Consider the following 27331-nt stretch of genomic DNA (forward strand, 5'->3'; position numbering starts at 1 on the left):
TCAGAAAACAATTCACCACTCACATTTACACTGACTTCGTCCTCACTTGCTTGTTGAAAATAAGGCGCCTGATACGGTGGGTAATTAGGATAGGTATTTACAGACATGAACTGTTGAAAACATTCTTTGGCAAAGTTGCGCAATTCTTTATCGGATTTTTTACATTTTCCACCCTTATCAACCTTTTCAGGCGCCTTACGCTTCCTACTTTTCTTAGGGGCTGTATCAGGACACGGCTCGTTCACCGCATCAGGGGGATTAGCATTACTTTCAGATTCGGAAGATGAACTTACAGAGCTACTGCTCTCCGAATCACTCATTATAGAGTACGAACGGTAATACCGTTTAAAATAATGATTGTTATTTACTCACCGACTTAAAAACACTTGCACTGAATTTATTTGATTAAATTATAGGATAATCAAGTAAAATATCTTAAGAAACTGACTTAAATTTTTTCCCAACCGATTTTTAGGTTAGGGCACGTCCGCACAGTGAAAAATTTAAACCGCCAATGATTTTAAAATTCTACGGTTGCCATATCGTCAACTTGCGCCACCTGGTGGAAGGAATGTGAACTAGAGGGCGGGGGATTACTCCGGAAACTGACGTAACGCATCCGCCACAGCTAGAAAAATAGACACGCTATTCTCACTTTTAGGCTTCGAATGACGGTACAGTGAGTTAATAGAAATAGGTATAAGTACTTACTGTAAGTACCTACCTACGTCAGTTAAACTACTTAAACTGAACTCAAGACATCGATATGGGTAATATTTACGTGAGCACCAATAGCACATTTTACAAAACACTCACTGCAATCATTTCACAACATTACTACTGCAATAAAAGACAAAACACAATCAAATTTAATTTTCAAATTTTCAAACGAACAGAATTTGGATTTGAAAATTTTGAAAGCAAGAAAAAAATAACAAAAACCAACAGAAAAAAATATTTAAATTTCTACGTTTCAAATTTTATTTTAGATAGGTAGACCTAGTATTTGATACACGTATACTCAGGCAATGCACTTTTTTCATGACCCTTTGAAAATATCCACTATTTTCTTCTTAATGTATTGACAATGCAAAATATCCGAAACACTTTTGTGTTAAGGTCTGCCGAACGGAATCCATCGAAACGTGTGATGCGGTCAAATATCATTTTATTGCATTTGGTCGAGCCACACCACAAAGGTTTGACATCTGACATTGATAGACCACAACGTCATCCAAATGTCAAATGATTTGTCAACAACACACGTCGACGTCGTCATCGTCAATAAACTCGATTTTTATTATTCATTCGAAATTTTCAAGTTATTTTCTTTGTTCCTATCCCTAGCTAGTGCTGCACTGTGTGTAAATTACTCATATTCATGAGCTGAAGATGCCTACAAGTGACAGCGAGGGGTTTGAGAGTGCCGATGAGGGGATCCCTGGTGTTGCTGAGAAGAAGGGAAGAAAGACACGTTTCTCGTCGTCCAACTACAGCGACAGTGCACCGGAGTCTGACCATGAGCTCAAGAAGCCTTCAGTGCCCTTAGCTGAAGCGAACAAACCTGCTAAGCAGAATGTAAGTCTTTTTCCTTAGCAAAGTTTGAAGCATATGTTTTATAGTTTTATGGCTATCTTATTATTAATTTATTCTTCTTATGATAATCCTAGGTTATAAGCATGGTATAAGCACAAGCAATAGTTGTATAATTTGTGACATTGTCAACCTTTCAGGAAGAATCTAAAGATGGCTGGGAGGACTTTGAAGTTGATGACGAAGAACCAATAGTCCCTGCAAAAACTAAAGAACCACCTCCTAAACCTATCAAATCTGCCCCATTGAAACTAGGGGCTGGTCCAAAACCTGGTAATGATCATAAGGACAGTAAGAAGTCGGGAGATACTGGCTGGGATGCCTTTGATGATGATTGGGGTCAAGATGATGAGACAAACAATGCACCTAAGGTACATAATTAGGTCTAATGCAATATTTTCATACTCAGATGGATCACAATTTTTTCCATCCTTACAGTTTAGTGCTAATGCTATAACCTCTTACTTTAAGTGGTAACAAATATTTGAACTATCTATTATGTAGAAAGAACATAATAGCATCAATTACTGCTACAAAAAAACATTCTTCATGCTAATTCCAGGACTTACCCAAACCTGATGAGCCTATAAAGCCAGAAATCAAATCTGTGGCAGACCGTTTAGCCGCAGCCACAGGGAAGGAGGAGAGTGGGGGGTGGGGCTGGGGCGGCTGGGGTGTTGACTCCTTGCTCAGCAGCGCCACCGCCGGCATCACCACGCTCACCAACCAGGTGTCTCAGGTTCGTAACATTGTCAACTGAACGGTTCTCAGAAATAGTTCCAGTGACATGTGGATCATCAATGGCAGGTGGAACTTTTTCATTGTTGGTGAGTGAAGTCCTTACATGAGATGAAAGTCTTGTCACAGGATGTCATGTTCACAATGTCTGTGCTGATAGAAAGATAGAAATTGCAGTGTGCTGCTAGATCTTCTTAGATGGTGTATAAATAGTGTAGTGTAATATAAAAAGTACTTTTCTATGCTTTCTGCTGAATGCAATTAGAAAACATGCAAAGAGTGGGCTGTAATGGTTCATCAACATTGTTATGCCTCTTTTTTTTACTGTAATGCTATGAAGTGTGATGTTTAATAAATAAATAACAGTCAATTGACCCATGAACTGGTAGCCCACAGAATTAAATCTCATCAACATTTGTTGTACAAATCCTTTTTCTTTGTAGTTTTTGGGTCTATCAACTCATCAGTTTTCTTATTGTATTGTACCATTTAACGATTTGGTTATCATTATTAAGTCTAATCTGTTTCAGGGCATAACCACAGTCCTTGAGAGTGGTATAGGGGCCCCGGATCCCGCGGAGCTCGCGAGGCAAAATGCTGAGCTCCAAAGAGCGCAAAGCGGAGACAGTGAACCTAATACCACTAAAAGGTAGGTATCATCACGTTTGTACTGCAACTATTCACAATTTGATATCAAAGTATGCATATCATCATCAACAATGAGAAGTCCACAGCAGAACATAGTTCTCCTTAGCCTTCCTCATCTATAAATAGTGCTAAACGCTAGTGTTTTTTGCCGACAAACTCAGGAGAATAATGTGTCAATACCGCGCGACGGCGATTTATGCTCTGCCGGTATTCGTCTATGGGTAGATTTTTCGATAGACAAACATTCGGGCGTAAAATCTATATAACTAACTTTTGAAAAATCTGCTGTATAGCGGCAAAGACGCATTTTCTCCGCCATTTTCTTCCCCTATCGTGGCAGGCGCGGATCCACCCATATGGGCAAGATGGGCATGCCCATCACCTAAATGACTTGCCGTATCACACCACGGGATTTCAATATAATAATTTCGTTATTTTATCACTTCGTATGGCCATTTTTATGATTGCATGGGTGGTAATAATTTCGGGATATGCTAATATATATAAATTTTTTTACCTTTAAAAGTCCTGCGGATAGTTGTTAATGAATTCAAAAACCATAAAATTTTCGGTCTTGCCAAGAGTCTTGATCAAATTCTAAAATGTTAAAACTTTTTAAGAATCGTAAAAATTTTGATTGTATTCTAAATTTGGGTAACTTATTTGTTGTCGACATTTTGTGAGTGTAACTTTTTCATTGCTCGTGAGTCTGAATATCTAACAAAATGATAAACGAGTTATGTGTACTTATACATATAACTCTTGATCTTGATAGTGTTCTTGGGATTCAGGTATTTTTAGGATCCTTTACATATTCGAATTCCAATTTTGCAGGACTTTTTAACTGGCCGCGCATTGAGTCAAGTTATGGCTGAAAAATTATTATTTTATAATTTAAAAAAATTAAAAAACCGACTTCAAAAATATGTAACTAAAAAGTAAGAAATAATTAATAATAGCTGTTCTTTTTTTATGTTGGTGCGGTGACAAAGGAATCTGAAGAAATATGGCACCAACTTCAAAAAATAACAGTTCCTGCTATTATTAATTATTTCTTACTTTTTAGTTATTTTTGAAGTCGGTTTTTTATTGTTTTATTTTATTGTTTTTAGTTTATTTGCTATTATAAATTGTCACTCAAAAGTAAGATGCAAATGATACCATTACGTCCTACTAGTCAATAGGAATCATTCAAGCCTAAGCACGAGGTAGTTGCTATATACCGTTGAGGAGTTCCCTTGACTGTATGGAGATGCTGGAGATGTTGGAGCATCCCCATGCAAAGGGAGGATCCTCCGACCAGGCCGGGTGGTGTGGCCTGGCGGGCAGCTGCCCAACGGTTAGCGTTGGGGATTTCTATATATTGCAGAGTAGGTGAGAAACTTCGAATGCGCGATGTAGGATTTTCATAGTAATTTGCGTAGTTCCCATACATCTTCTCTGTATTGCGTTCCGAGCGCCATCTGCTGATCTTCGTCTGAACTAGTGGCTAGGAGTCCGCCACATCACTCCCCCACCGAGACCGGAGGGCGATAGTCTTCAGTGCAGCCGAGAGTCTTGATTGCCAGCCAGTGCCGCGTAGTCCGCAGTGAGTCGGGACTGTGAGTGCGGTGAGGAGTCCCCAGTGAGTCGGGGTGATGCTGCAGTGGCGATGTCCACGGTGAGTCGGGATGAGCCTGCAGTGGAGCATGGTGGCAGAGTGCTGCGTCGACCAGGAGAGGATGGCTCTGCTTGCTGACCGGCCGAAGTGCAGTGGTGCTGTGCCAAGTTGCTGGTGTGGGTCGAGGGTGTGACCAGGCCTGCGCGTTCGCTGCATGCTGGTGGTCATGATGCCCTTTGAGACCGGATGCTGGCTGGTTGGCTCCAGGGGCTGCTTGCTGAGAGTTCTGCTGCACGGCTGTTGAGGTGAGGAGAGAAAGTCGATGGAAGATGGCGTGGAGGCTGCTCTGCGGGTCTTCAGAAGGCTGCGCTGATGTTCTTTACGGGGTCACCACTATGGAGATGCTGGAGGTGTTGGAGCATCCCCATGCAAAGGGAGGATCCTCCGACCAGGCCGGGTGGTGTGGCCTGGCGGGCAGCTGCCCAACGGTTAGCGTTGGGGATTTCTATATATTGCAGAGTAGGTGAGAAACTTCGAATGCGCGATGTAGGATTTTCATAGTAATTTGCGTAGTTCCCATACATCTTCTCTGTATTGCGTTCCGAGCGCCATCTGCTGATCTTCGTCTGAACTAGTGGCTAGGAGTCCGCCACAACTGCTTTCCGTTTCCATGATCAAATCAGGTCAAGGTCACCATCATATTTTTTAATTATAAGAATATTTACGATCTAAATTTCATTAGAATCGGTTAATAGGTACCCAAAATGGAAATTCATACCCTGTTTTTACCCCTTTACCCACCCTTGGGGGTGAAACAAAATTCTGAAAAAAATGAGACCACCTGGGAGCTTAACCCAATATAACGTGACCATACGTCCCGCTTTGGGCGGGACAGTCCCGCTTTCAAGCTGTCCGTCCCGCTGTCCCCCGCGAGGGCAAAAATGTCCCGCTTTCTTAAACAGACCAAACGATAATTTAAATTACCTACATTTTGTAACTTCATCCCATATTTCCTTTCTTTCTTTTAATCACTTGAGACAACTATTTATCTTCTTATCACTTACTCTCATAGACTATAGGGAGAGTAAAATGAGTCCGAGTTCCACCGAGACTCCGCGAGTAACTTCGTTCAGTGACGATCATTGACTCCCTCTTGCTCTATCAATATAAATTTATTTCGCTCTTCTAACACAGAAGAAATGCGCGGGAGTACATGTTTTCCAAAAAAGTAATCTGTATTAACTTTTATGAATGTGAAAATAAGATAACATGCACTATTGATAAGAACTTTAAATTAAACTACTCAAATTATTTAAGAAATCAAAGTATGATGTTTAAGAATTTTGTAGCGTCTGGTATGAGAACACCCAAAAATTCCGAAAAACTATTTTCCGAATTTGAAACACCGAATATGTACCTAATTATCAAAATATTGCAATAACAATTTTTTTAATATAGATTTATAAAAATCTAATACATAGATAAATATAATAATCACGAAGGTTTGTTATTACGATTGTTAAATACACGAACGTTAAAAAATAAGATTACTTTAGTATACGAAAAATAAAATACAGATTTATTATAATTGTTACGGATACTTAGTTTTAAGTTAGGTATATAAGTTAGGTATTAAGTTTTGATTTGTTAGTTATATTTTATTGATTATTGACTCAGTTTACCTACCATTATTGTTGTAATAAACGTTCAGGTACTGAAAATGAATATATGTATAATAAAGAAGTATTATTTTGAGTTTATGTTATGAAAGAATTCTTTATGTTATTGTTACGATTGTTACCTACTGTTTTATATTTTATTAAAAGGAATGTTTAGTTTTAAGAAGAACTATGTAATATTATGTTAAGCTTTTTAACTCAATAAACTATGGTGCGGGGGCGCGCTGCCGCGCTAGCATATAAATGGGTGGTACGCCGTAAGCGGCACCTCACTTCGACTCCAGCCGCCCACGCAGCAACAACTGAAGAAATCGAGCATTTTCACTGAATAGGAATTACCCCTAATCCCTCTCAGTTAATGGTCCTACGACGTCGGATCCTGTTGAAAAAGGAACCTGTGAAGAAAGAAAATTGCTGCCTAAGCGTGGGTGGCTGGTTTAACCTACTGTTCCCGAACGAAGAGGGGTCAACGAGCACGGCACCTTGGGGGTCCCAGGGCGACTGTTGGAGGCTGTGCGGACCATTGGGTCAGCCTTCAGCGAGCTGCGGCCTTTTGAAGACACCAGGGGGGACCAGTGAAGCTCAACAACACTTACAAACGATTTTTGTTTCTACACGCGCTAGTCGCGGCTCGCGTTGTCACCTTGCGGTGTTAAACGACTCGTGAGTAAACGCCTTCGGGCGGGAGTGACGTACGGACGACGTTACCAGTTGCCTTTTTCAAGGCGACTGTACAGTTCGGCCGAGCCTGTCAAGGTGTGCGAATCCTAGCGGAGGCCCTCTCAGTAGGCACAGCTGACATTGCGGGACATTCCCCCCCGTAATTAGCACTCCGACTAGGCGTATCACCCTCTCACGGTCGGTACCTTACCTTTACCTATCCCGCACGATCCATTCTCCGCTAGAGTAACCCTCGAACGGAGCTGCTAGGGTGTTAGGGACCGTTAGGGCTGGAAGAGCGAAAATCCGAAGACTCCCCCGACTGCAAGATGAGTACTACACGTGAAACAAGAAGAAAAGCGCAAGTCAGAGAGAATGAGAAAAATACTGACGTTGAAAGCGCAGGAAGATTAAGGCCACAAGCGGCCGAAGAAAGAAGCATAATAAACGCACAAGTGAGAGAGAATAAGAACAATACTCACGTTGAATGTGCAAGGTCACAAGCGACCAAAGGCTCGACAAGTACCGAGCAAACTTCAAGCACGGAGCAGACGACAAGTACAGAGCAGACAACAAGTACAGAGCGAACAGCAAGTACAGAGCAATCTGCGAGCACCAAGCACACGTCTAGCACCGAGCGAACAGCGAGCACGAAACCGAGCACTCAAGCGAGGAGTGCGAGAGAGAAAGCGAATAGCACTAATATGCACGAAGTGAGACAGAGAGATTCTTCATTAGGTACGGTGGTTAACCGTGCGGTTAATAAGAAGCCGGGCTCCCGAGCATCTTCGTCATCTAGCAAGAAGCGTGCCTTTCTCGAGGCGCGTCTCGAGTTGGAGAAGCGAGAGAAAGAAAAAGCAGAGGCCGCCGCGGCACTAGCCAGAACGAGAATGGAGCTGATAGAACTGGAAGAGCGAGACTCAAGCGACCTGAGCGACATAGAGGGCAACGATGACCTAGTTTCTCAGTGGGTGCACAAGTCCATTCAGTCCAAGCCGGTCTCCGAGGCAGTACGCACGAATCATCATGAAGACTACTTCGAGCCACGGAGGAAGGAGCGGCAGAGCGACGCCGCCGTCCTTGCGAGCGCTATCGCAGACGCAATGAAAAGCGTGACTCGATCGGCGCCGACTACAGCGCCACGATACATAAACGAACTACATCGTTTCGACGGAAACCCCGGCGAATGGATTCCGTTCCGCGCCACATACGAAGATACCGAAAAATACTTCAGCGAATCAGAAAATATCGCTAGATTAAGAAAATCCCTGTTCGGTCAAGCACGAGACGCCGTGAAGTCACTATTATACACGAACGCACCGCCTCAAGAGATACTCAAGTCATTAGAGCGACGATTTGGAAAGCCACTGCATCTTATTAAAAGTGAGATAGCGGCGATCAACAGAATACCGCCTATGACTGCCGACATCAAGGGCATTGGCGTGTTTGCGAGTACCGTGGCCAACAGCGTGAACACTATCAAACAACTGAATAGAACGGACTACCTATACTCGAACGACGTGTCCGAGAGAATAATCGACAAAATGAATATGATGGTTAAATTCCGATGGTACGAATACTGGTCATTAAATGATCAGCAACCTATTTTATTGGCGCTATCGGCATTCTTAAATAGAATAGCGGACCAATTCGAAGCATATGATTGCACGCCGACTACCTACAAGTCATTTCAACCGAGGGAAGCATTCAAAGGAAAACCACGACGTAATATGGTACACGCAACTCGGGAAGAAAGCGAATACAGCGGCGACGAATCATCTACCTACTCATACAGCGAGGAAGAAGAAGACAGCGAAACAGAGATAGTAGCTACTGCCACCCACGAGACACTGAAGTGCAAACTATGCGGAAAAGACGGGCACACGTTAATTAAATGCCCTCAGTATGAGAAAGCAAGCACTCAAGAAAGATGGGAAATAGTGAAGAGAATCAAAGTATGTTTCCGCTGCCTGAGACAAAATCATCGTAGCCCGACCTGCCGGGCCAAGCCATGCGGCAAAGACAACTGTCCGGGACGACACCACGTGACACTGCACCGTGACAAACCGAAACCTGTCGAAAAAGATGACGCCAACAAGATCGTATCCGTGAACCACATAAGCGCGACGCGTGCATACCTAAAGATAGTTCCAGTGGAGATATCTGGACCACAGGGCACCACGAGAGTCACCGCACTGATGGATGAAGGATCAACCGTAACCCTCTTGTTAAACGAAGTCGCTGATAAAATCGGAGCGCAAGGACCCACCGAAGAGCTATCTATCGAAGGAGTGGGCGGCCACCGCATGAAAAGCACCGATTCAATGCGTTTAAAATTACGCATAAAAGGCCAGTTCACACGCGAATATCACGATATGGACACCCTGACGATCGGACAACTGAACCTCGCCACACAAGCCGTCTATAAAGAAGACTTAGAAAACTGCCCACACTTGGCATGTATAGCGGATCAGCTGACATACGACCGAGAGCGGCCTAGTCTATTAATAGGACAGGACAACTGGCACTTAATCGTGTCTCGCGAATTAAAGGCAGGAAAAACGACGAAACCTGTAGCCTCACTTACCAAGCTAGGGTGGGTGCTACACGGGTGTCATAGCCATGAAGCGAAACCGGTCAAGTTCGTGAACCACATACACAATCAGAGCGAAGAAAAAATCGAAACGTTGATAAAGGAGCATTTCAGTCTCGATTCGTTAGGCATCTCGCCTAAACGACCGGCCAGCGACCCCGAGCAACGAGCACTTATGTTGTTAGACAAAACTACGAAACGTCTACCTGAAGGAAGGTTCGAATGCGGGCTGCTATGGCGCAAAGATGACGAAATCATGCCGAACAACAAGGAGAGCGCACTACGCCGACTGAAAGGCATCGAACGTAAAATGAAAAAGGACGAAGCATTCAAAATAAGCTACAAAAAACAAATAGACAACTTACTAGCAAGCGGATACGCCGAACCGGTCACAAGCGCACCCACTACGCCGAGAGCTTGGTATTTACCACATTTCGCCGTAGTACACCCACAGAAGGGCAAGATGCGACTGGTATTCGATGCAGCCGACCGATCACACGGCAAGAGCCTGAACGACGCATTATTAAGTGGGCCAGACTTGCTACAGTCCTTATTTGGCGTCTTGATACGCTTCAGAGAGGGACCTATAGCCGTCGCAGCCGACATAAAAGAAATGTTCCTCAGAGTGGCCATGCGAGAAGAGGACCGCGATAGTCTACGCTTTTTATGGCGCGAGAAAGAGACGGAAGAGCCACGAGAGTACCGTATGAAAGCACTCATATTCGGCGCGTCATCGTCCCCCTGCTCGGCGATATATGTGAAAAATAAGAACGCGAAAGAGTTCGAAAACACGCACCCAGAAGCCGTACGCGCCATTGAACGATGCCACTATATGGATGACTACCTACAGAGTTTCAAAACCGAAGCGGAGGCACAAAAAACCGCTCAAGAAGTAGATCAGATCCACAAACACGGCGGTTTCGAGTTACGCGGCTGGGCAAGCAACCGATCAACCGTTATACAACAATTACAGACGGTTAAACCCGAAGAACAGGTTAAAATCGGTCAAGACGGACAAACAGAGAAAACACTCGGAATGTTATGGAACATCGGTAAAGATACACTTCAATACACACTGAACTTGAGAAACACGCCCCGTGACGTCATCGATGGCACACGCCCGCCTACGAAGCGTCAAGTTACGAGCGCCGTCATGTCAGTGTTCGACCCGCTAAACATAGCCACGCCCGTCCTCATACAAGGCAAGAAGTTAATTCAACACTTGTGGCGTGAAGGAATTAGCTGGGATGAAGAGATACCCGAACGATACATAGCCAACTGGAAAGAATGGATACAAGGCCTAGAACAGCTGCAGAGCCTTCACATCCCTCGTTGCACATTTTCTTGTGACGAGGGGGAGATGCACACATTCGTAGACGCCAGCGAAACTACATATGCTGCGGCTACCTACTGGAGGACGACTCAAGATGGAATACCTACCGTGAGACTGGTCGCCGCAAAAGCACGCGTAGCGCCACTGAAAATAACTTCAATACCGAGACTAGAATTGCAAGCCGCGCTACTGGGCTGCCGACTAGCATCCAACGTAGAGAACGAAAATTCAGCAAAAGTCACGAGGAAATACTATTGGTCCGACTCACGAACAGTGTTAGCGTGGATAAAATCAGACCCGCGCACTTTCAAACCGTTCGTGGCACACAGACTGGCGGAAATCGAAGAGCTAAGCAAAACCACCGAATGGAGATGGGTGCCGACTAACGAAAACGTAGCCGATGACGCCACGCGACGAGCGCCTCGAGAATTCGACCCCAATCACCGTTGGTTCAACGGCCCAGCCTTCCTGAAAAACCCACCGACTAAGTGGCCAGTGGACCGGAGCGAGCCCTCGCCCGTCCCAGCGGAAGAAAATAAAAAGACTGTCGCAGCGATAAAAGTCGTACATACAGAAATACCTAACCCACAGAGATTCTCCAAATGGACACGCTTACTGAGAGCCACTGCACGCCTATTACAGTGTGTCGACGTGTTCAAGCAACTCCTGAAACGTGAAAAGGTCACCGCAATCAAGCGCACCGTGAAAGACAGTACGTGGCGAAAATACGATAAAAAGAAACAATCACGCCCGTCACCGCTCACCGCGCCCGCGTTAACCCACCGTACCTACCTACCTATTCAGCCTGAATACCTACAATCGGCTGAAAATCTGCTCATAAAAACAGTGCAAAGAGAAAGCTTCAACAACGAAATAAAGTGCATAACAAATAACAAACCACTAGAAAAAGACTCTCGCTTGAAGCGATTATCACTGAAAATCGCTGAAGATATCCTGAAACTGGACACGAGAATATGTGCCGCCAACTGCATAAGTGACACATATAAACACCCCGTAGTGCTAGACGGAAGACACAGAATAACAAAGTTGCTCGTCGCTCATTACCACAGCAAGTTCAATCATGGCAACATTCACACCATAATGAATGAGATTCGCCAAAAGTATTACATAACTTCGCTCAGAGCTATAGTCAAGACCACCGCTCGAGAGTGCCAATGGTGCAGAACCCACAAAACTGCGCCACTGACGGCACCAATCGGTGATTTACCCGCCGAAAGGTTAACCCCGTACCAGCCGCCGTTCACATACACGGCCGTCGACTACTTCGGTCCGCTAACCATTACAGTGGGCCGAAAGACTGAAAAACGCTGGGTAGCTCTATACACGTGCATGACAACACGCGCTGTACACTTGAAAATAGCCACCTCATTGACCGCCAACGACATGATACTCACACTAAGAAGATTCGCGGCGAGGCGAGGCATGTGCTCTGTACTCTACAGTGATAACGGCGGAAACTTCGTACGTGCAAACTCAGAACTGAAAACTGAATTCGAGAAACTGAAAGACCTAGCTGGCGAAAAAGGCATAAAGTGGAAATTCATACCGCCCGGAGCTCCTCATATGGGCGGTACGTGGGAACGATTGGTCCGCACAGTAAAAACCGCACTGTACGCGACCCTGAAAGAAAGACAACCACGTGAAGAAGTGTTACACACACTGTTATTAGAGGCTGAACATCTGGTTAACTCACGACCACTAACACCACCAAGCCTAGATCCAAATGAAGAAGAGAGCTTAACGCCTAACCACTTTTTAATTGGCCGATCGAACGGTTGTCCACGCATCGGCGATTTCGATGAAAACACCTTGATAGGTACACCCACGTGGAGAACAGTGCAATACCTAACTGACACGTTCTGGAACCGCTGGCTGAAAGAATACTTACCTACACTGTCACCGAGGCCGAACACTGAAAACCATCCTGAAAACCTGAAACCCGGTGACATTGTGTTGATAGTCGACTCGAACTTACCAAGAGGAGTCTGGCCTAGAGGCGAAATAATGACTATACACCCAGGCCCAGATGGCAGGACGAGAATCGTAGATGTCCGAACAGTTGCTGGAACGCTGAGAAGACCCATAACAAGACTCGTGAAGATCACCTGAAAAGGAAGTACCGTCTCATACGTGTGGTGCTCAGTACTCATCTTCGCACGAGGGGGAGAACTGTTACGGATACTTAGTTTTAAGTTAGGTATATAAGTTAGGTAAATAAGTTAGGTATTAAGTTTTGATTTGTTAGTTATATTTTATTGATTATTGACTCAGTTTACCTACCATTATTGTTGTAATAAACGTTCAGGTACTGAAAATGAATATATGTATAATAAAGAAGTATTATTTTGAGTTTATGTTATGAAAGAATTCTTTATGTTATTGTTACGATTGTTACCTACTGTTTTATATTTTATTAAAAGGAATGTTTAGTTTTAAGAAGAACTATGTAATATAATGTTAAGCTTTTTAACTCAATAAACTATGGTGCGGGGGCGCGCTGCCGCGCTAGCATATAAATGGGTGGTACGCCGTAAGCGGCACCTCACTTCGACTCCAGCCGCCCACGCAGCAACAACTGAAGAAATCGAGCATTTTCACTGAATAGGAATTACCCCTAATCCCTCTCAATAATCACCAAAATATCAAATCCGGACCGAAAATATGATAATTCGTGATTTTGACAAAAATAAAATGAACGTTTCAAAAACGACGACGATCAAAGCGAGGAGGAGCGTGTTAGGTGCACATAGATATCGAAAAACAAAGCGGAGCGGAGTAAAAATATTGTTAAATAGAAAACTATTTGTAGTATTTGTTGTTAAGTTACACAATAGAGCAAAACAATTGCTCGGCTTTGTACGGTGTTTAACCTAAAAAACCTTAGGACCTAAACTAAAGATAGGTGCGACGACGAGCAAAGCAAGGAGGAGCGTTTAGGTGCACAAAGATGTCGAAAAACAAAGCCGAGCAAACCAAAAAAAATATTAAATTGTTAACTAAGTTACATTCGGGGATTTGTGTTTTCGGAATATTAAAACTTCGGAATTTGTTATTTAAACAATTAGATATAGTAAAAAATCGTTTAAACATCGAAATTATAACATTCGAAAAATTTACTTTGGTCATTTTAATAAATCTGTTGTTTGAAATTTCGTTTATCAACTTTTCGTAATTTTTGCTATTCGGAAACTTAAAATTTACTAAAACTATGAAATTCATAATTTAAAAAATCGTTATTTTCATATTCGTAAAAAAGTGATTCGGATTTATGTAGTGTACCCGTCTGGTATATTTATAAAAGCATAGTAAGTACTTAGGTATCCTAAACATACCAACTTTACAAAATGATTAGAAAATATAAAAAATGAAATTCCGCAGGTGTCCCGCTTTGATAAAAAAAATAAATGGTCACGTTACCAATACATCAAAAAAAGGATTTTCAAAATCGGTCCATAAACGGCGGAGTAATCGGTGAACATACATAAAAAATATAAAAAAAAAGATCCCGACGAATTGAGAACCTCCTCCTTTTGAAGTCGGTTAAAAAGATACCTCATCTTTTTTTGTTTTATTTTAAATAGCCATAGTAGGGAGGCTCAGATAAGAATGCTATCCTTCCTTATATGGCTATTTAAAAATATATAAATAAGTACCTATAAAAAATATGCCTCATCCTAACAATACAGGGTGTTGCGAAAAGGGTATACTATCGCGAATTTCCAAAACTCGTAGAACAAAAGTTGTTCAGAATGACCCCCTGAGTCACCCCCTTTCGGCTTAGTTTACCCTTTTTGCAACACCCTGTAGAGTAACCCTCCCGCAATACGAAGCCAGTTTGATATTTCGTGCGTGATACCAGCCATTTTTAAAAATGTTTACTGAAAAAATCTGTATCGAAGCGCGCGTTTGAGGAGGACAAAATTCATTTAGCATAACCATGATCACTACTAGGCATGCCCGATCTGAAACGATCTCCTATTAGATCGATTCACGGCAATACCTACGATCTACCGATTTTCTGAATCGATTTAATGGAATACTATCTTTGGTCAGATCGGATCGTATGCAGAGAAAATCGTATAAAAAAATCGTGTCATCAGAAAACAAAACTGTCCAGCTCTTATTGGTTGGTTCACCATAGTTTCACTTGGTTTTCCTCCCAATTAAGCGGCTGAGTCGTAATATGGAACGATCTTCCGAGATCGATTTAAAGCCATACGAAGTAAATCGAGATTCTACAGAATGTTGCAAAAAGGGTATACTAAGCCGTAACCTACATGTGCAGCATGGTATATCTAAGCCCGAAACTGAAATAGAATTTCAAAATTCGTGAAGATTTTTTTTCATTTTCCATAGAAACTTAGTTGGTCACGTGGCTTTTTACTATGGAGAATGTTTTTTTTTCGCGAATTTTGAAATTCTGATTTTAGATTCGGGCTTAGATATAACATGCTGCACATGCTGGTTTCGGCTTAGTATACCCTTTTCGCAAGACCCTGTATAAAAAGTATATTATGATATGATCTTTTAAGATCGATTAAATCTATTCAAAGCGATACGATTTAAATAGAGAATCGATTCACGGATTTACGATCCATTACGATCCAAAAGATCGATTCAAGCCAGAAAATCTGGCATCCCTAATCACTACCAACATACAAAAAAATCTGCTATCAGTATCTCAAAGCGCGGCAAAACCACCTTTTTATGACTTGCCCAATTGCCCATCACCTATTTTGAGGTCTGGATCCGCGCCTGTATCGTGGTAAAAGTACAAGTGCTCACCCTATATCTTATCTTCCTCAGCAGTGAAGACAAGCAGCACAGAACCGAGGCCCCAGACTCTCGAGCCAGCGAGGGGGATGCTTCATTCCCGTTCGGGAGTCTCATCTCGGGTGTCACCAAGTTTGTTGAGACCACTGGTAAGTAGGTAAAATAGCTGTTATACGTTTGATGTAGGTGTTCCTGTATGCGGCCTGGCATGTGGCTATGTGATACTTGATAGGTGTATAAAATATAATAATGGATTCAAAGGCTGTTTAGGTTTCTGTTTTGATTTTTTTTATAATTATATTTCTCCCCTTTTCCCAAGGAAATATGTTCATAAGTTAAATGGTTATGTCTCTAATACCTGCTCCGGTCCAGACTCGGACCACCAGTATACCAACAGAGCTACTATTAACTGCTACACCATCCAGTAGCTTAAGATCTATTCATTAAATAAGCTAATCATCATGTATTTACTCATTCTAGGTACAAAAGTGATATCAGGTGGTCTGGACACATTAGAAACGATTGGGAAAAAAACAATGGAAGTGTTACAAGACGGCGACCCAGGCTTGGCGAAGAAACGAGCTATGTTGGGTCTAGATCCAGGTGATAAGCCGGTCCTATCGCAACTCCTGAGAGAAGCCAAGGAGAGGGCTGATGAAGAAGATCAGGTATGCCTTAAAATTGTACAAATTAATATTAAGTATTTATTACTGCACCCACATTACCTGTGCAAGAATGTCAGCTAGCTCGATTTATTTAACTTGAGAAATCGTCCCTTCCAACGTACATGCGTTCTTTGGCAGATATTTATTTATACATATTTTATTGTATGCAAAACATACACAAAAAAAGTAAGTACACAAAAAAAAACTTCTAGACAACCCTATGCCCTAGATAATAACGGCTCGATGCCACTTCAGCTTGCAGATGCAATATCTTCATATAATGTATGTTTTTATTAAATAACTAATTTGATTTGTGTTTATTTATAGGTGAGGGAAGAAAAGCGTGAAGCCAAGGAAGTGCACTATGAGACTCTGTTTGATGATTATGAAGGTTGGTCTTATTTTATAATATTTGAAGATTGGTAGGCATAATAAGCTTTATTTTAGCCTTCTAAAATATTAACATGTCTCCCTGTGCATTTATTAATTACTTGAACGGGTCACAAATTTCCCAACAATGGTATTTTTTTTAGCTATTCAACTGTTGTTCTTGTGAAGTGACAAAACAGAGGCGCGAGCATAGGATTCGATACTATTTTCGAATCTACACGAAGGGTCGCTTTTACCAAACGCTAAACGTATTTAAATCAAATTTTAAATACATTTTGTACTAACTGACAGACGTATGACAGGCTACTAAATACGTTTAGCGTTTGGTGAAATTCCACCTAACATGGAAAAAACAAATGCCACTTTTGGAACTAACAAATTTGCCTTACATTTTGACAGTGACATTTGACGATACGCGACCAATACGCAACGTAAACGGAGGTTTCGAATCCTGTGCTCGGGCAACTGTTCAATTGCTAAAACGTTCATAACTTTTTTTTGTATAACAGTAATTTTTTTTTTCTTCTCTTCCATACAACTTCAAATAATGTTTTTATTATGATTATTCCCAGGTCTAGTGCACCTGGAAGCTCTAGAGCTGCTGTCGCGGCAGGTCAGCATGAGGATCGACGAGCGGCTGCGCGCGTCAGACGCTGACAAGCGCCAGGACATCAAGGAGACGCTGCAGCAGGTCGCAGGTTCGAATACCGGAAATTCAGATAATATTAGAAGTATTCGTTATATGGTTTGCAAAAATCTGCTACGGTCTTCGTAAAGGGTAATATGATAACTATGCAATTTGGTTGAACTAGGTGAAGGGATAGGGATACTCGAGGGACTAGATTAAAATTGCCAATCATCCACTGATAAACATATATAGGCCTCTAATAAATATAGGCATGTAACAAATAGCGCCACCACACTTTTTTGTCTTCTGTCAGAGAGAGCGTCCTACTACAAGACAGTATACTTTTTGCCTCGTTGCCGATTTCAACTCAATTTTTCCACTGAACTATGAAATAATTTCTGATTTCCAGCCACCTTGGTGAATACAAGCAATCATAGTGATTATTTGCTCAGTGCATGTAATACATGGAAGTAATAATACAACAGGAATGCGCACTCACCAAAATGATGCAAACAAAAATAGACCTAACGAATTCAACTTAAGATTTATATTTGAAGTGAAAGAGGCCGCGAGCCGATAGAGAGGGTTACCACAGAGCCCTTCCTCTCTTTCTGACAATTGCCAGGATTTAGTTGTGTAAACTTTAGTAGATTTTGTACGAAGAGAGCTATGCAAAAAAAAAATTAAATTAACTCATAGACTACTGTATATCATATCATTTTCAAAAACAAATTTATAATAAATCATTATAAACATGTAATTTTAATGAAATATTTGGTATTTGTATGAAAAATAATTTCATAACAAAATATTGGTAGTTTTTCTAAATACTTTACGACAAGACCGAAGTTGTCAAGATGACGGATGACGTTTAATACTGTTGTGAGAGACGTTATGGTTAGGGTGACCATTCATTGGTACCTTTGAATCACTTTCCATTAATTAGGGCCTGTTTCATTCAACTTTTTGTTTTATTTTATACCTAAGTATCATTAGGTATTATTGTGGCTGTTATCTTATAAGGCTGGTAAAGAGTTATGAGCTGTTGATTTTTTTGGTGATAGATATGAGTATTATAAGATAATTTATCAAGCTTAAAACCGCCGTTTTTTAAATCTTATGATTTTCATCAACTAGACTATTATGTAAATAGAACACCCACAGAGTAAACACGTTTTAGGTACATACCTAGTTGCGTTAAATGTTAAATAATTGTATTATACTTAAATTATAAAAATGTGTGTTGTTTGATTTCGCTCATCTTATTATTTACGTCAATCCTAACTCTCTAATTAAACCAGTCCATCTTAGTAGAATTTGGTAGACAGACAGATTGTTGTTGCTAGTTTAAACCTTGGGAATATCTAATTGATATGGAAAAAAAAACATATCAATATTACATTGCAGTTTGCGCTGCAACAACACATCTATACAAATTTTACCTTCACCCCATTGTTTACTCAATTGTCATATCACCAAAACACATTCGTACCTACATTGCAATCGAATTATTCGAATAATAGGTGACTTTGAGACCATCGACACCTATTCGCGACATGATAGATTAGAAGTGATGTCTCATGAATTACCTAAAATTATGGTCACCAAAAATAGAAAGAGATGGAGGGCTCCGTGCTGACTATCTCTGTCGGCTCGTTTTTTTGGTGCAGTGCGCATTCCTGTTGTATTATTACTTCCATGATGTAATATTATTTACAAAAAAAAAATGTTACAGAACTATGCGAGCTGCCAGAAGACGAAGATGATGATGAAGAGACACCAGCCGAGGGTTCCAAGGAGGATGTGTTCCACGAGCGACTTCAGGAGGCCACGAGAGACCTGGGACTGAAGTTGCACTTCTCACCTCTTGTCAAGTGAGTCCATGTTATATAGGGTGAAATGATAAAATGCCAAGGGTACCTACTGATAAACAAGTGCCAAAGAGTACTGATAAACAAGTGCCAAAGTGACGTATTATACAAGAAGCAGTTAAGAATATGTCCACTGTAACATATATCTAAGATTAAATAATCGTAGGCCCAGTGGCGGATTAACCTATAAGCACGACAAGCACGTGCTTGGGGCCCCGGGTCTCCAGGGGCCCCCATCCTCTGCTGCTGTTTCATTTTATACCTACATTTTATTCATCCACAATATGTCCGATGTAATGAGTTTGCTCTGATTAAAGGGCCTACCACACGGTTAAGTATCTCCACAGTTTTGTCTGCGCAGGCCGGCTTAAACACGGAATACCGTGCGTGTGGTTGGTAAAGGGCCTACCACACGCGTAAGTATCACCACAGTTTTGCCTGCGCAGTGGTGCCACTCTTGAAAGGCAATGTATTGCGTTGTCTTGCGATCCCAACATTTAAAAAATCATAACTTCTCATCAGAGTCGTTTCTCCAAAAAGTAAAAATACTAATTTATGATCAGATCTCCGCGCGGTGCATTTTGCTATAGGTTCATTATGCTCCTGAACGCAGCTAGGTAAAGCCCATTTGGAGAACCTAGAAATAATAATATAATGCCTACAATTTAGAAGTTCACTTACAAAAAGGCCAAAAATGGCATTTTCAGCCAAAATCTATAATAAATTTTATTTCTGGTATTTTGTTCTTACTGCTAGGTTCTAAAAAAAAGCCTTATCTTGGTAAAAATTTACGTACATATTTTACTTTTTGTAAAATCGATTTTGAAGAGAAGTTATGTTTTTTTTTATGTTGAGTACGCAATACATTGCTTTTCAAGAGTAGGGGGCAGGCCGGCTTAAACACGGAATACCTTGCTTGTGGTTGGTAAAGGGCCTACCACACGCGCACAGGTAAAAGGGCCTAAGTTTGTATCACCATCACTACAGTTTTGCCTGCGCAGGCCGGCTTGTACTGTACATGGAACACTGTGCGAATGGGTGGTAAAACTGTATACCGCGCCAACCAAAAAGCGCGGCTGGCGCATTTTTCGACATGTTTGAAATTTTAATAATTTTGCCATTCATTAGAGTCCTCTCTTAAATCCTTGAGTAGTTTAATATGTGAATGATTTTTTTCAATTTTACAGCAATTTTTTTGTCCACTTCGATCGTGTACGGTTTGATTTAAGGAAATAGCAGGCAACTAGAGAGACTTTTTTCTAGTGAAAATATTCTAGTTGTTTGCAAACATTGAAAATATACCAGTAGAAGAAATAGTTCCTCATTGGGAAACATTGTTTCCAGTTTCCACGCCGACGAGTTTGACAAAAATGAGGCTTGCGCGTACTTAACTCCCTAACTGTGCCGTGTGATAGCTCGGCGTACCTGCGCAGTTGTAACTGTGGTGATACTTGCGCGTGTCGTAGGCCTTTTAGTCAAGCAATTTTTTTTTAATGTTTTACATCCTTTTTTTATAGAAAATTTATTAGGATGTTTTAGCTATTGAACTGTTTTGTCACTCTTTGTCAAGGAACAAATTGTTCTAAATTAGGGGCCTACACAGGCTTTGTGCTTAGGGCCTCCGATGCTCTTAATCCGCCACTGCGTAGGCCCAACTCTGAATCTTATTAATGGCAATGTCAGAATATGTAGAAGTAGAGCTCTAGTGTTCGTTATTCTAGGTAGACCGAAATGCTTTTACCAATGAACCCCTAATTCCTTCCACAGACGATACACAGAGGCTCTAACCTCCCTAGAAGCCACAACAGACGCCAAAGCCCTATACAAGCAGTGTGCACAAACCCTGGCGCATCTGACAGCGTTATGCATGGAGTTATACCACAAAACTGCGGAGATGCTACTGGTGAAGAAACGGAGGTCGTCGGCTGATGAAGCTGACGCTCTAGCGAGGTGAGTCATATGTGTCAAAGAAGAGAAAAGCGGTTTTATGAACGTGTATCTTAATAATAATGATAATGTCCTCCTAGCCGAATTTCGACCACGGCGGCCAATCTCAATTGAGATCAGCCATCTACGCAGGAGTAGATTATAGTGCCCAAGTGTGTGCGCAGTACACAGGAGCACTCTCTGTTCCATCACTCTCATAACCCAATGGGACGGATTGACCGACACGACTGGAGAGAGCTAGGCGCAGGACCGACTGCTTTACATGCCCATCCGACAGCATGGATCGTTTCACTGTTTCGGACATCAGGTGATCAGCCTTCTATGTCCTAACCAAACTTGGAACTACAATTTAGAAACACAAATTGATGGTTCCACCCGGGAATCGAACCCGGGACCTCTGGGTCGTGAAGCGAAGCTTCTACCACTAGACCACAGAGGCAGTAGAACGTGTATCTTATGGAGTACCCCAAGGACTGATCTTGAGCCCATTATTGTTTTTTTATGATTTTTCTTAAGTGAATGAAAGAGAATGTTATGGCGCTCCTTTAAAGCAGCCTTTGACCAGCAGTGGGCGTTCCATTGGGCTATTATATTGGTTGGTTATTTTAATGATTTCAGACAAATCGACTATTTCACCGGCTCTCCCACTTTACGACGCAATGTGTTGATAATAATGCTGAAATGATTAATTTTTTCAGAATGACAGTGGTGCTTACGAAACAAATTGGGGAAATTGCTACCATGTTTACTGAGAAAATCAACTCGCTGCCGTCTGAAAACAAGGAACAAATTAACAATTATATTACGAATGTCTTCTTGGAGGTAAGATAATAACATTAGGTATTTATTTTCATCACCAAACATACGGCATTTGCTGGACCAAAGCCTCTCACAAGAAACACCACAACACTCTGACTCCACCCTTTCGCATCAGCCACAACAGAATAACACAGGATAAGATAGATAGAGATAAAGGATAGATAAAGATAAAAAATCTTTATTCGGTGTCCAGCACCACACACCAAAAATATACAAAAAGGAATTCGTCACATGCTATGCCAATTATATCTCCTAGACATGCATTAACTTCCAAGTTGTAGCTAATTGCTTCAGCCCCTGTGTAAAACAAAAATATGTAAGGAAGGTCTTGATACTGAGGAAAAACACCTAGTCCATTGTCCTAATCCATCCAAATCTATTTGAATATCTGGATTCTTATTTTTCTACTAGTTATTACCTATTATACTTTCATTTTATTCACTAATTATCATGTTCTGTAGACCACAGATTTTAATATAGTTTGTGTAAGTTGTAAACGATCTATGTTTACGTTTTCTCACATACAAAGTGGCGCCTCTAGCGGGAACTATCGTGAAACTTGAAAGATTTTGTAAATATGGACCTTAAAACCTATATTTTTCTATTGTTTCAGGCGGGCAACAGTTCAACCTACATTCAAAATGCATTCCAGTTGGTGTTACCTATTCTACAAATTGGTGCTGTGTAATTCAAAATTACTTAATGGTCGTAGTTTGTAAATTATTGTTTATGTATTATTGTATAATGTAATAATAAATTAAGTTATTATGTAAATGGGCCTATGAAGTGTTGACAATATAATGTAAAGTTTATGGTAGAGTGCTTATTTTATATCTTGGTTAAACAAGGGTTAGTGATACCGTAAAAACTCGTTCAGTGTACCTAGCTAGCGATCACAAACAAAATGCCTGCTCCCAGAGCCCGTAGCGTACATTTTCATCGTGAACGTGAAGTAAATTTCATCGAGTTATTTTGTATGAAAATTTTAGTTCTGCTACCGACCGCCTGGGGCGCTGTGCATATTTTCAGCCCCCCTTGCGTTCGGTAGCGTCATTCAATCTAAATTGTCTCATTGACATCTGGTTGATAGATGCTTAGGTACCTGGTAAATAAAGTTTGTCCTAATAATACTAAGTCCTTGGTCCTACCTTCAAAACATATATGATCAATTTATGTTAGGATCATTTGTTTGGATTTAGCATATCTGTCATTGGACTCATTAAACTTAAGTTCCCCTTCTCATCAATAGATGGCATTAAAAAGTACAAACAGTATAATACTTTGTACCCCAAACTAAAGTATGCATCATTATATTAGTTTGCATTATTATGTAATTAGAACTTATTGTACAGTGATACTGATACAGTCCCTTATAACTGTAATACATGGGGTAAGGTACCTACTTCATAAATTATAATACGACTATGTATTTACAATACAAATATGTATTTATCTACTTGACGCAAAATATCATATACATACTTACCTACTTACTTATAATTAATTCTTATAATAAATTATAATATTATGATTTTTGTTAACTTAGCTGTTTAATTCCCCACCCACACAAGATATTATCCACGTAACTGCACCAATGTTCCTGGGTATTTAAAAATTTGTTCTCTAACGTGCCAGCAGGGTAAGCACGGGTCGCAAGACGTGACAAAAGTTTCGCATTGCGCTTACTCACATCGCGCTACCACATACTAACTAGGCGTGCGCATATTGAGCCCCGTCGTGCTAGGCCAGCAGGCTGTACCTATTTAAGTATTTTTAGGTCGAGTTGGAATGTATCTGAAAAGCGCTTAAATTTTGCCGGAATTTGAAAAAAATATCGGATCAACGCTAAACGGCTACAAAATAAATGGATGAGTTTGAATATTATTTGCAGCACCTGTTGAGCAAAAAAGGTTACAGTGGATACGTCTCGTAAAATGTATTAAATTGGACTTGATTTTTTAGTTAGTCTGGTCTCAAAATGAAAGTAGTGTGTGTGTGATACTAGAGGTAAGTAGGTATATGCGTTTGGGAAGTTTACTGATGAAGAGTAATGTTGAAAAGAGTTTGTAAACGCAACCAACAGTTTAGTTTTTTCTATTGTCTATTGTAGATTATTTTGTCAATAGAAAAGTCACTTCGTTCTTCCACCAATACCTTCCTGTGTCGTGTGAAAACTATTCTTCAATATATCTTTACAATCCTTTTTGATCCACTGGTTTTACTTATAAAACCCAACAGGTTATGGGCCCAGGACCATTTGGTAGTAAGATTTTTGAAATATCACACGAAGTATCACAGATTGAAAATTTTTGTCCGGGAGCCGAGGACGGCCGGCGCAGTTGTTATTGTGAAAACGAAATTGTTACAAACTAAACAATGTCGATTTCGAATTTAGCCTTTATAGAGCAGTTGCATGGCAATATAAAACTGGCCAGCGGGACTGTGGAGGCAAAGTTGCTGCAGGAAGACCACAGACGAGAGGACAATCAGGATATTACATCAGCTTCGGCACTGGTGAAGAAGTGCTTCACGTGCCAGGAGGCTGGTCACCTGATGCGGAACTGTCCACTGGTGACGTCTGGAGGGAAGTCGGGGCAAGGCGAGGACAAGGAAGGAAGCACAGACCATTCAGCTCTGTTAACGGCGCTAAGTGTTAGTGTTGTGAGTGAAAAACAGTGGTATATTGATTCAGGCGCGACGGATCACATGTGCAATGATCGGTCAGTTATGTACAACTTTGTATCGGATAAACAGGGTACTGTGAAGATAGCAAACGGAGACTGTATCAATACCGCGGGAATGGGTCAGGTCAAGGTGCAACTTAAGGGTGGTTGCTTAAGGACAATAAGTGATGTCTATTTTGTACCACAACTAACCACAAATTTATTGTCGGTGAGTGCAATGACAAGAAAGGGCCATAAAGTTGTATTTACTAAAGAGCACTGTAAAATAACTAATGCTGACGGTGAGTTTCTAGGTAGCGCTACTCAGATCAATGGTGTTTATCGGCTCGACATTGTAGGTGTCAGAGAGCAGTGTAAGATAGCATCGAAAGTAGCTAGAGAGCCACCGTTATCTAGCTTGGGGTTAGGTAATACTTTAGTATGTTCACAGGATGGTGCGATGAAGGAGGAATCTAAGAAGTGTGTGTCCTCGACTTCGACTAGCCGCAAGGCATCTCAAGGGAATGGCAATGTGAAGGAGGAAGTGCAGCAGTCTGCGTCCTTGGCTTCATCGAGTTCCAAGGTATCTCAAGAGGTGTGGCATCAGCGGCTGGGTCACCTAAACTCTAGGAGCATGGGTCTCCTGAATAGAGGTATGGCTACTGGAATTAAGTATGATAGTGCTGATTATAAGTCATGTGTGGCTTGCATTAAGGGAAAGCAATCTAGACTTCCTTTCCCATCAAAGTCATCTAGTAGGGCTGATGAGGTACTTGGCTTAGTGCACACGGATCTGTGTGGGCCTATGCAGAAGCCGTCGTTCAGTGGAGCAAGATACTTCCTGCTGTTTATAGATGATTTTACAAGGAAAACTTATGTTTATTTTTTAAAAACTAAAAATGAAACATATGAAAGTTTTCGACATTTCAAGGCGTTGGTAGAGAACCAAACCGAGCGAAAAATAAAAATCCTAAGAAGTGACGGAGGTGGTGAATTTGTCAATTCTCAGTTTCAGAAGTTTCTCAAAGAGGCTGGAATACGGCACCAGACGACCGTGCCGCATTCGCCTGCTCAGAACGGAGTGGTTGAACGAGCAAACCGAACTGTGATGGAGGCAGCCCGCTGCATGATGCAGCAAGCTGGCTTGGGCATGGAGTTTTGGGCTGAAGCAGTGAACACCGCTGTTTACCTGAAGAATCGAAGCCCAACCAGAGCTGTTATGGGTGCTACTCCTGAGGAAGCGTGGACAAATAAGAAGGTAGACCTCAACAATCTTAGAGTTTTTGGTTGTATAGCGTATGCTTTAGTAAAGAATCGAAAGAAACTAGATTCAAAGAGCAAGCTATGGAGATTTGTTGGGTACTGTACGGAAACAAAGGGGTACAGACTGATAGACCCAACTGATCCTCGTAAATTCACAATAGCGAGGGATGTGGTATTCCTAGAGGATAAATTCAAAATTAAGGAATTGTCACATGATGATAAAGTTGATATGAATATGGTATTCATGCATAGCCCGCCACCTAACATTAATGACTCTAATAGTAGTTTGTCTGAGTGTAATGAACAACCTACAGAGCCATCTGTTGAGGGATTAAATCAATCTGATGACATAAATTCCGATTCAGTGAATGATAATAATTCAAAAGATGACTCTGAGGATGCTGAAACATCTGGTGAAATAGATGATCCGTTGGATTCAACGTACGTTCCAGGCAGTTCTTCACTAGAAGAAGACACGGACTATGAAGAGAGTGCTGAGTTTGCCGCCTTCAACTGTGACATGCAGAGTTCTGCCACTGACGAGCCGACCACCGTTCGAGAGGCAATGAGTGGAAGCGAGGCTGAGCAATGGAGAGCTGCTATGTCAGATGAGTATGATTCTTTTAAGAAGAATAACTGTTGGACTCTAGTTGATAGGCCGGCTAATCACAAAGCAGTGAAATGTAAATGGGTGTTCAAAAGGAAAAGGGGGCTTGATGGAGAAATTCTTCGATACAAAGCCAGACTAGTTGCGAAGGGCTATACGCAAACCTATGGCGTCGATTATGAAGAAACGTTTGCTCCGGTCGTAAGATATTCAACGATACGAATGTTGCTAGCTATCGCTGCAGAATATAATATGGAGATTGACCATATGGATGTAATTACTGCTTTCCTGAATGGAGATTTAAAGGAGCAGGTTTATATGGAGCAACCTGAAGGATTTGAAATAAAAGGAGGAAATGGAAAGGTATACAAACTTAATAAGGCCATTTATGGACTCAAGCAAGCTGCGAAGTCATGGTATGATAAGTTAGATACTGCTTTGACTCAAAACTTCGGTTTTAAGAGAGTAAGTACAGAACCATGTGTTTATTTCAAATCGCATCAGGGAAAGCCGATGATAATCAGTATTTACGTTGATGACATATTACTGTTTACGTCATGTTCTGCTGAAGAAAAGAAGAAGCTGAAAGACAAGCTTATGAAGGAGTTCGCCATGAGAGACTTGGGTGCAGCGCACCACATACTAGGTATGAAGATTACAAACAAGGATGGCAGGATTACTCTGGACCAGTCGAACTATATTCAGACGCTTCTGAATAAATTCCAGATGTCGGATTGCAAGCCAGCTAGTACTCCCATGGAAGCTGGACTGAAACTTCATAAAGCTGAGAAATTAGGTAACTTTAACTATAGAAATTTAATTGGTTGCCTTATGTATGTT

At 41.4% G+C, this 27331-nt stretch overlaps 1 protein-coding gene across 2 annotated transcripts; it reads left to right on the forward strand.

Moving 5' to 3' along the window:
* Positions 1 to 1232: 1232 nt before the first annotated feature.
* LOC105397926 (protein FAM114A2) lies at positions 1233 to 22648 on the forward strand. Of its 2 annotated transcripts, none has more exons than XM_048625355.1 (12): positions 1233 to 1578; positions 1734 to 1964; positions 2156 to 2332; positions 2862 to 2980; positions 15672 to 15787; positions 16119 to 16306; positions 16631 to 16694; positions 17266 to 17391; positions 19057 to 19195; positions 20960 to 21142; positions 21838 to 21961; positions 22572 to 22648. In XM_048625355.1, exons 1-12 carry the CDS (start codon positions 1393 to 1395, stop codon positions 22644 to 22646), a joined length of 1728 nt encoding a protein of 575 aa, XP_048481312.1. In that variant the 5' UTR covers positions 1233 to 1392; the 3' UTR covers positions 22647 to 22648. The 2 variants fall into 2 exon arrangements, with proteins under 2 accessions (XP_048481312.1, XP_048481313.1); XM_048625356.1 differs by having other exon boundaries at positions 15675 to 15787.
* The last annotated feature ends 4683 nt before the right edge of the window (positions 22649 to 27331 follow it).

This window comes from Plutella xylostella, chromosome 14, assembly GCF_932276165.1.
Source record: "Plutella xylostella chromosome 14, ilPluXylo3.1, whole genome shotgun sequence".
NCBI lineage: Eukaryota > Metazoa > Arthropoda > Insecta > Lepidoptera > Plutellidae > Plutella > Plutella xylostella.

Bases quoted from the DNA above. Each gene is read 5' to 3' on its own strand.
- LOC105397926 (XM_048625355.1), top strand. From the start codon at position 1,393: ATGCCTACAAGTGACAGCGAGGGGTTTGAGAGTGCCGATGAGGGGATC. The intron at 16,695-17,265 runs GTTGGTCTTATT...GATTATTCCCAG, and splicing joins TCTGTTTGATGATTATGAAG to GTCTAGTGCACCTGGAAGCT. The intron at 19,196-20,959 runs GTGAGTCCATGT...TTCCTTCCACAG, and splicing joins CACTTCTCACCTCTTGTCAA to ACGATACACAGAGGCTCTAA.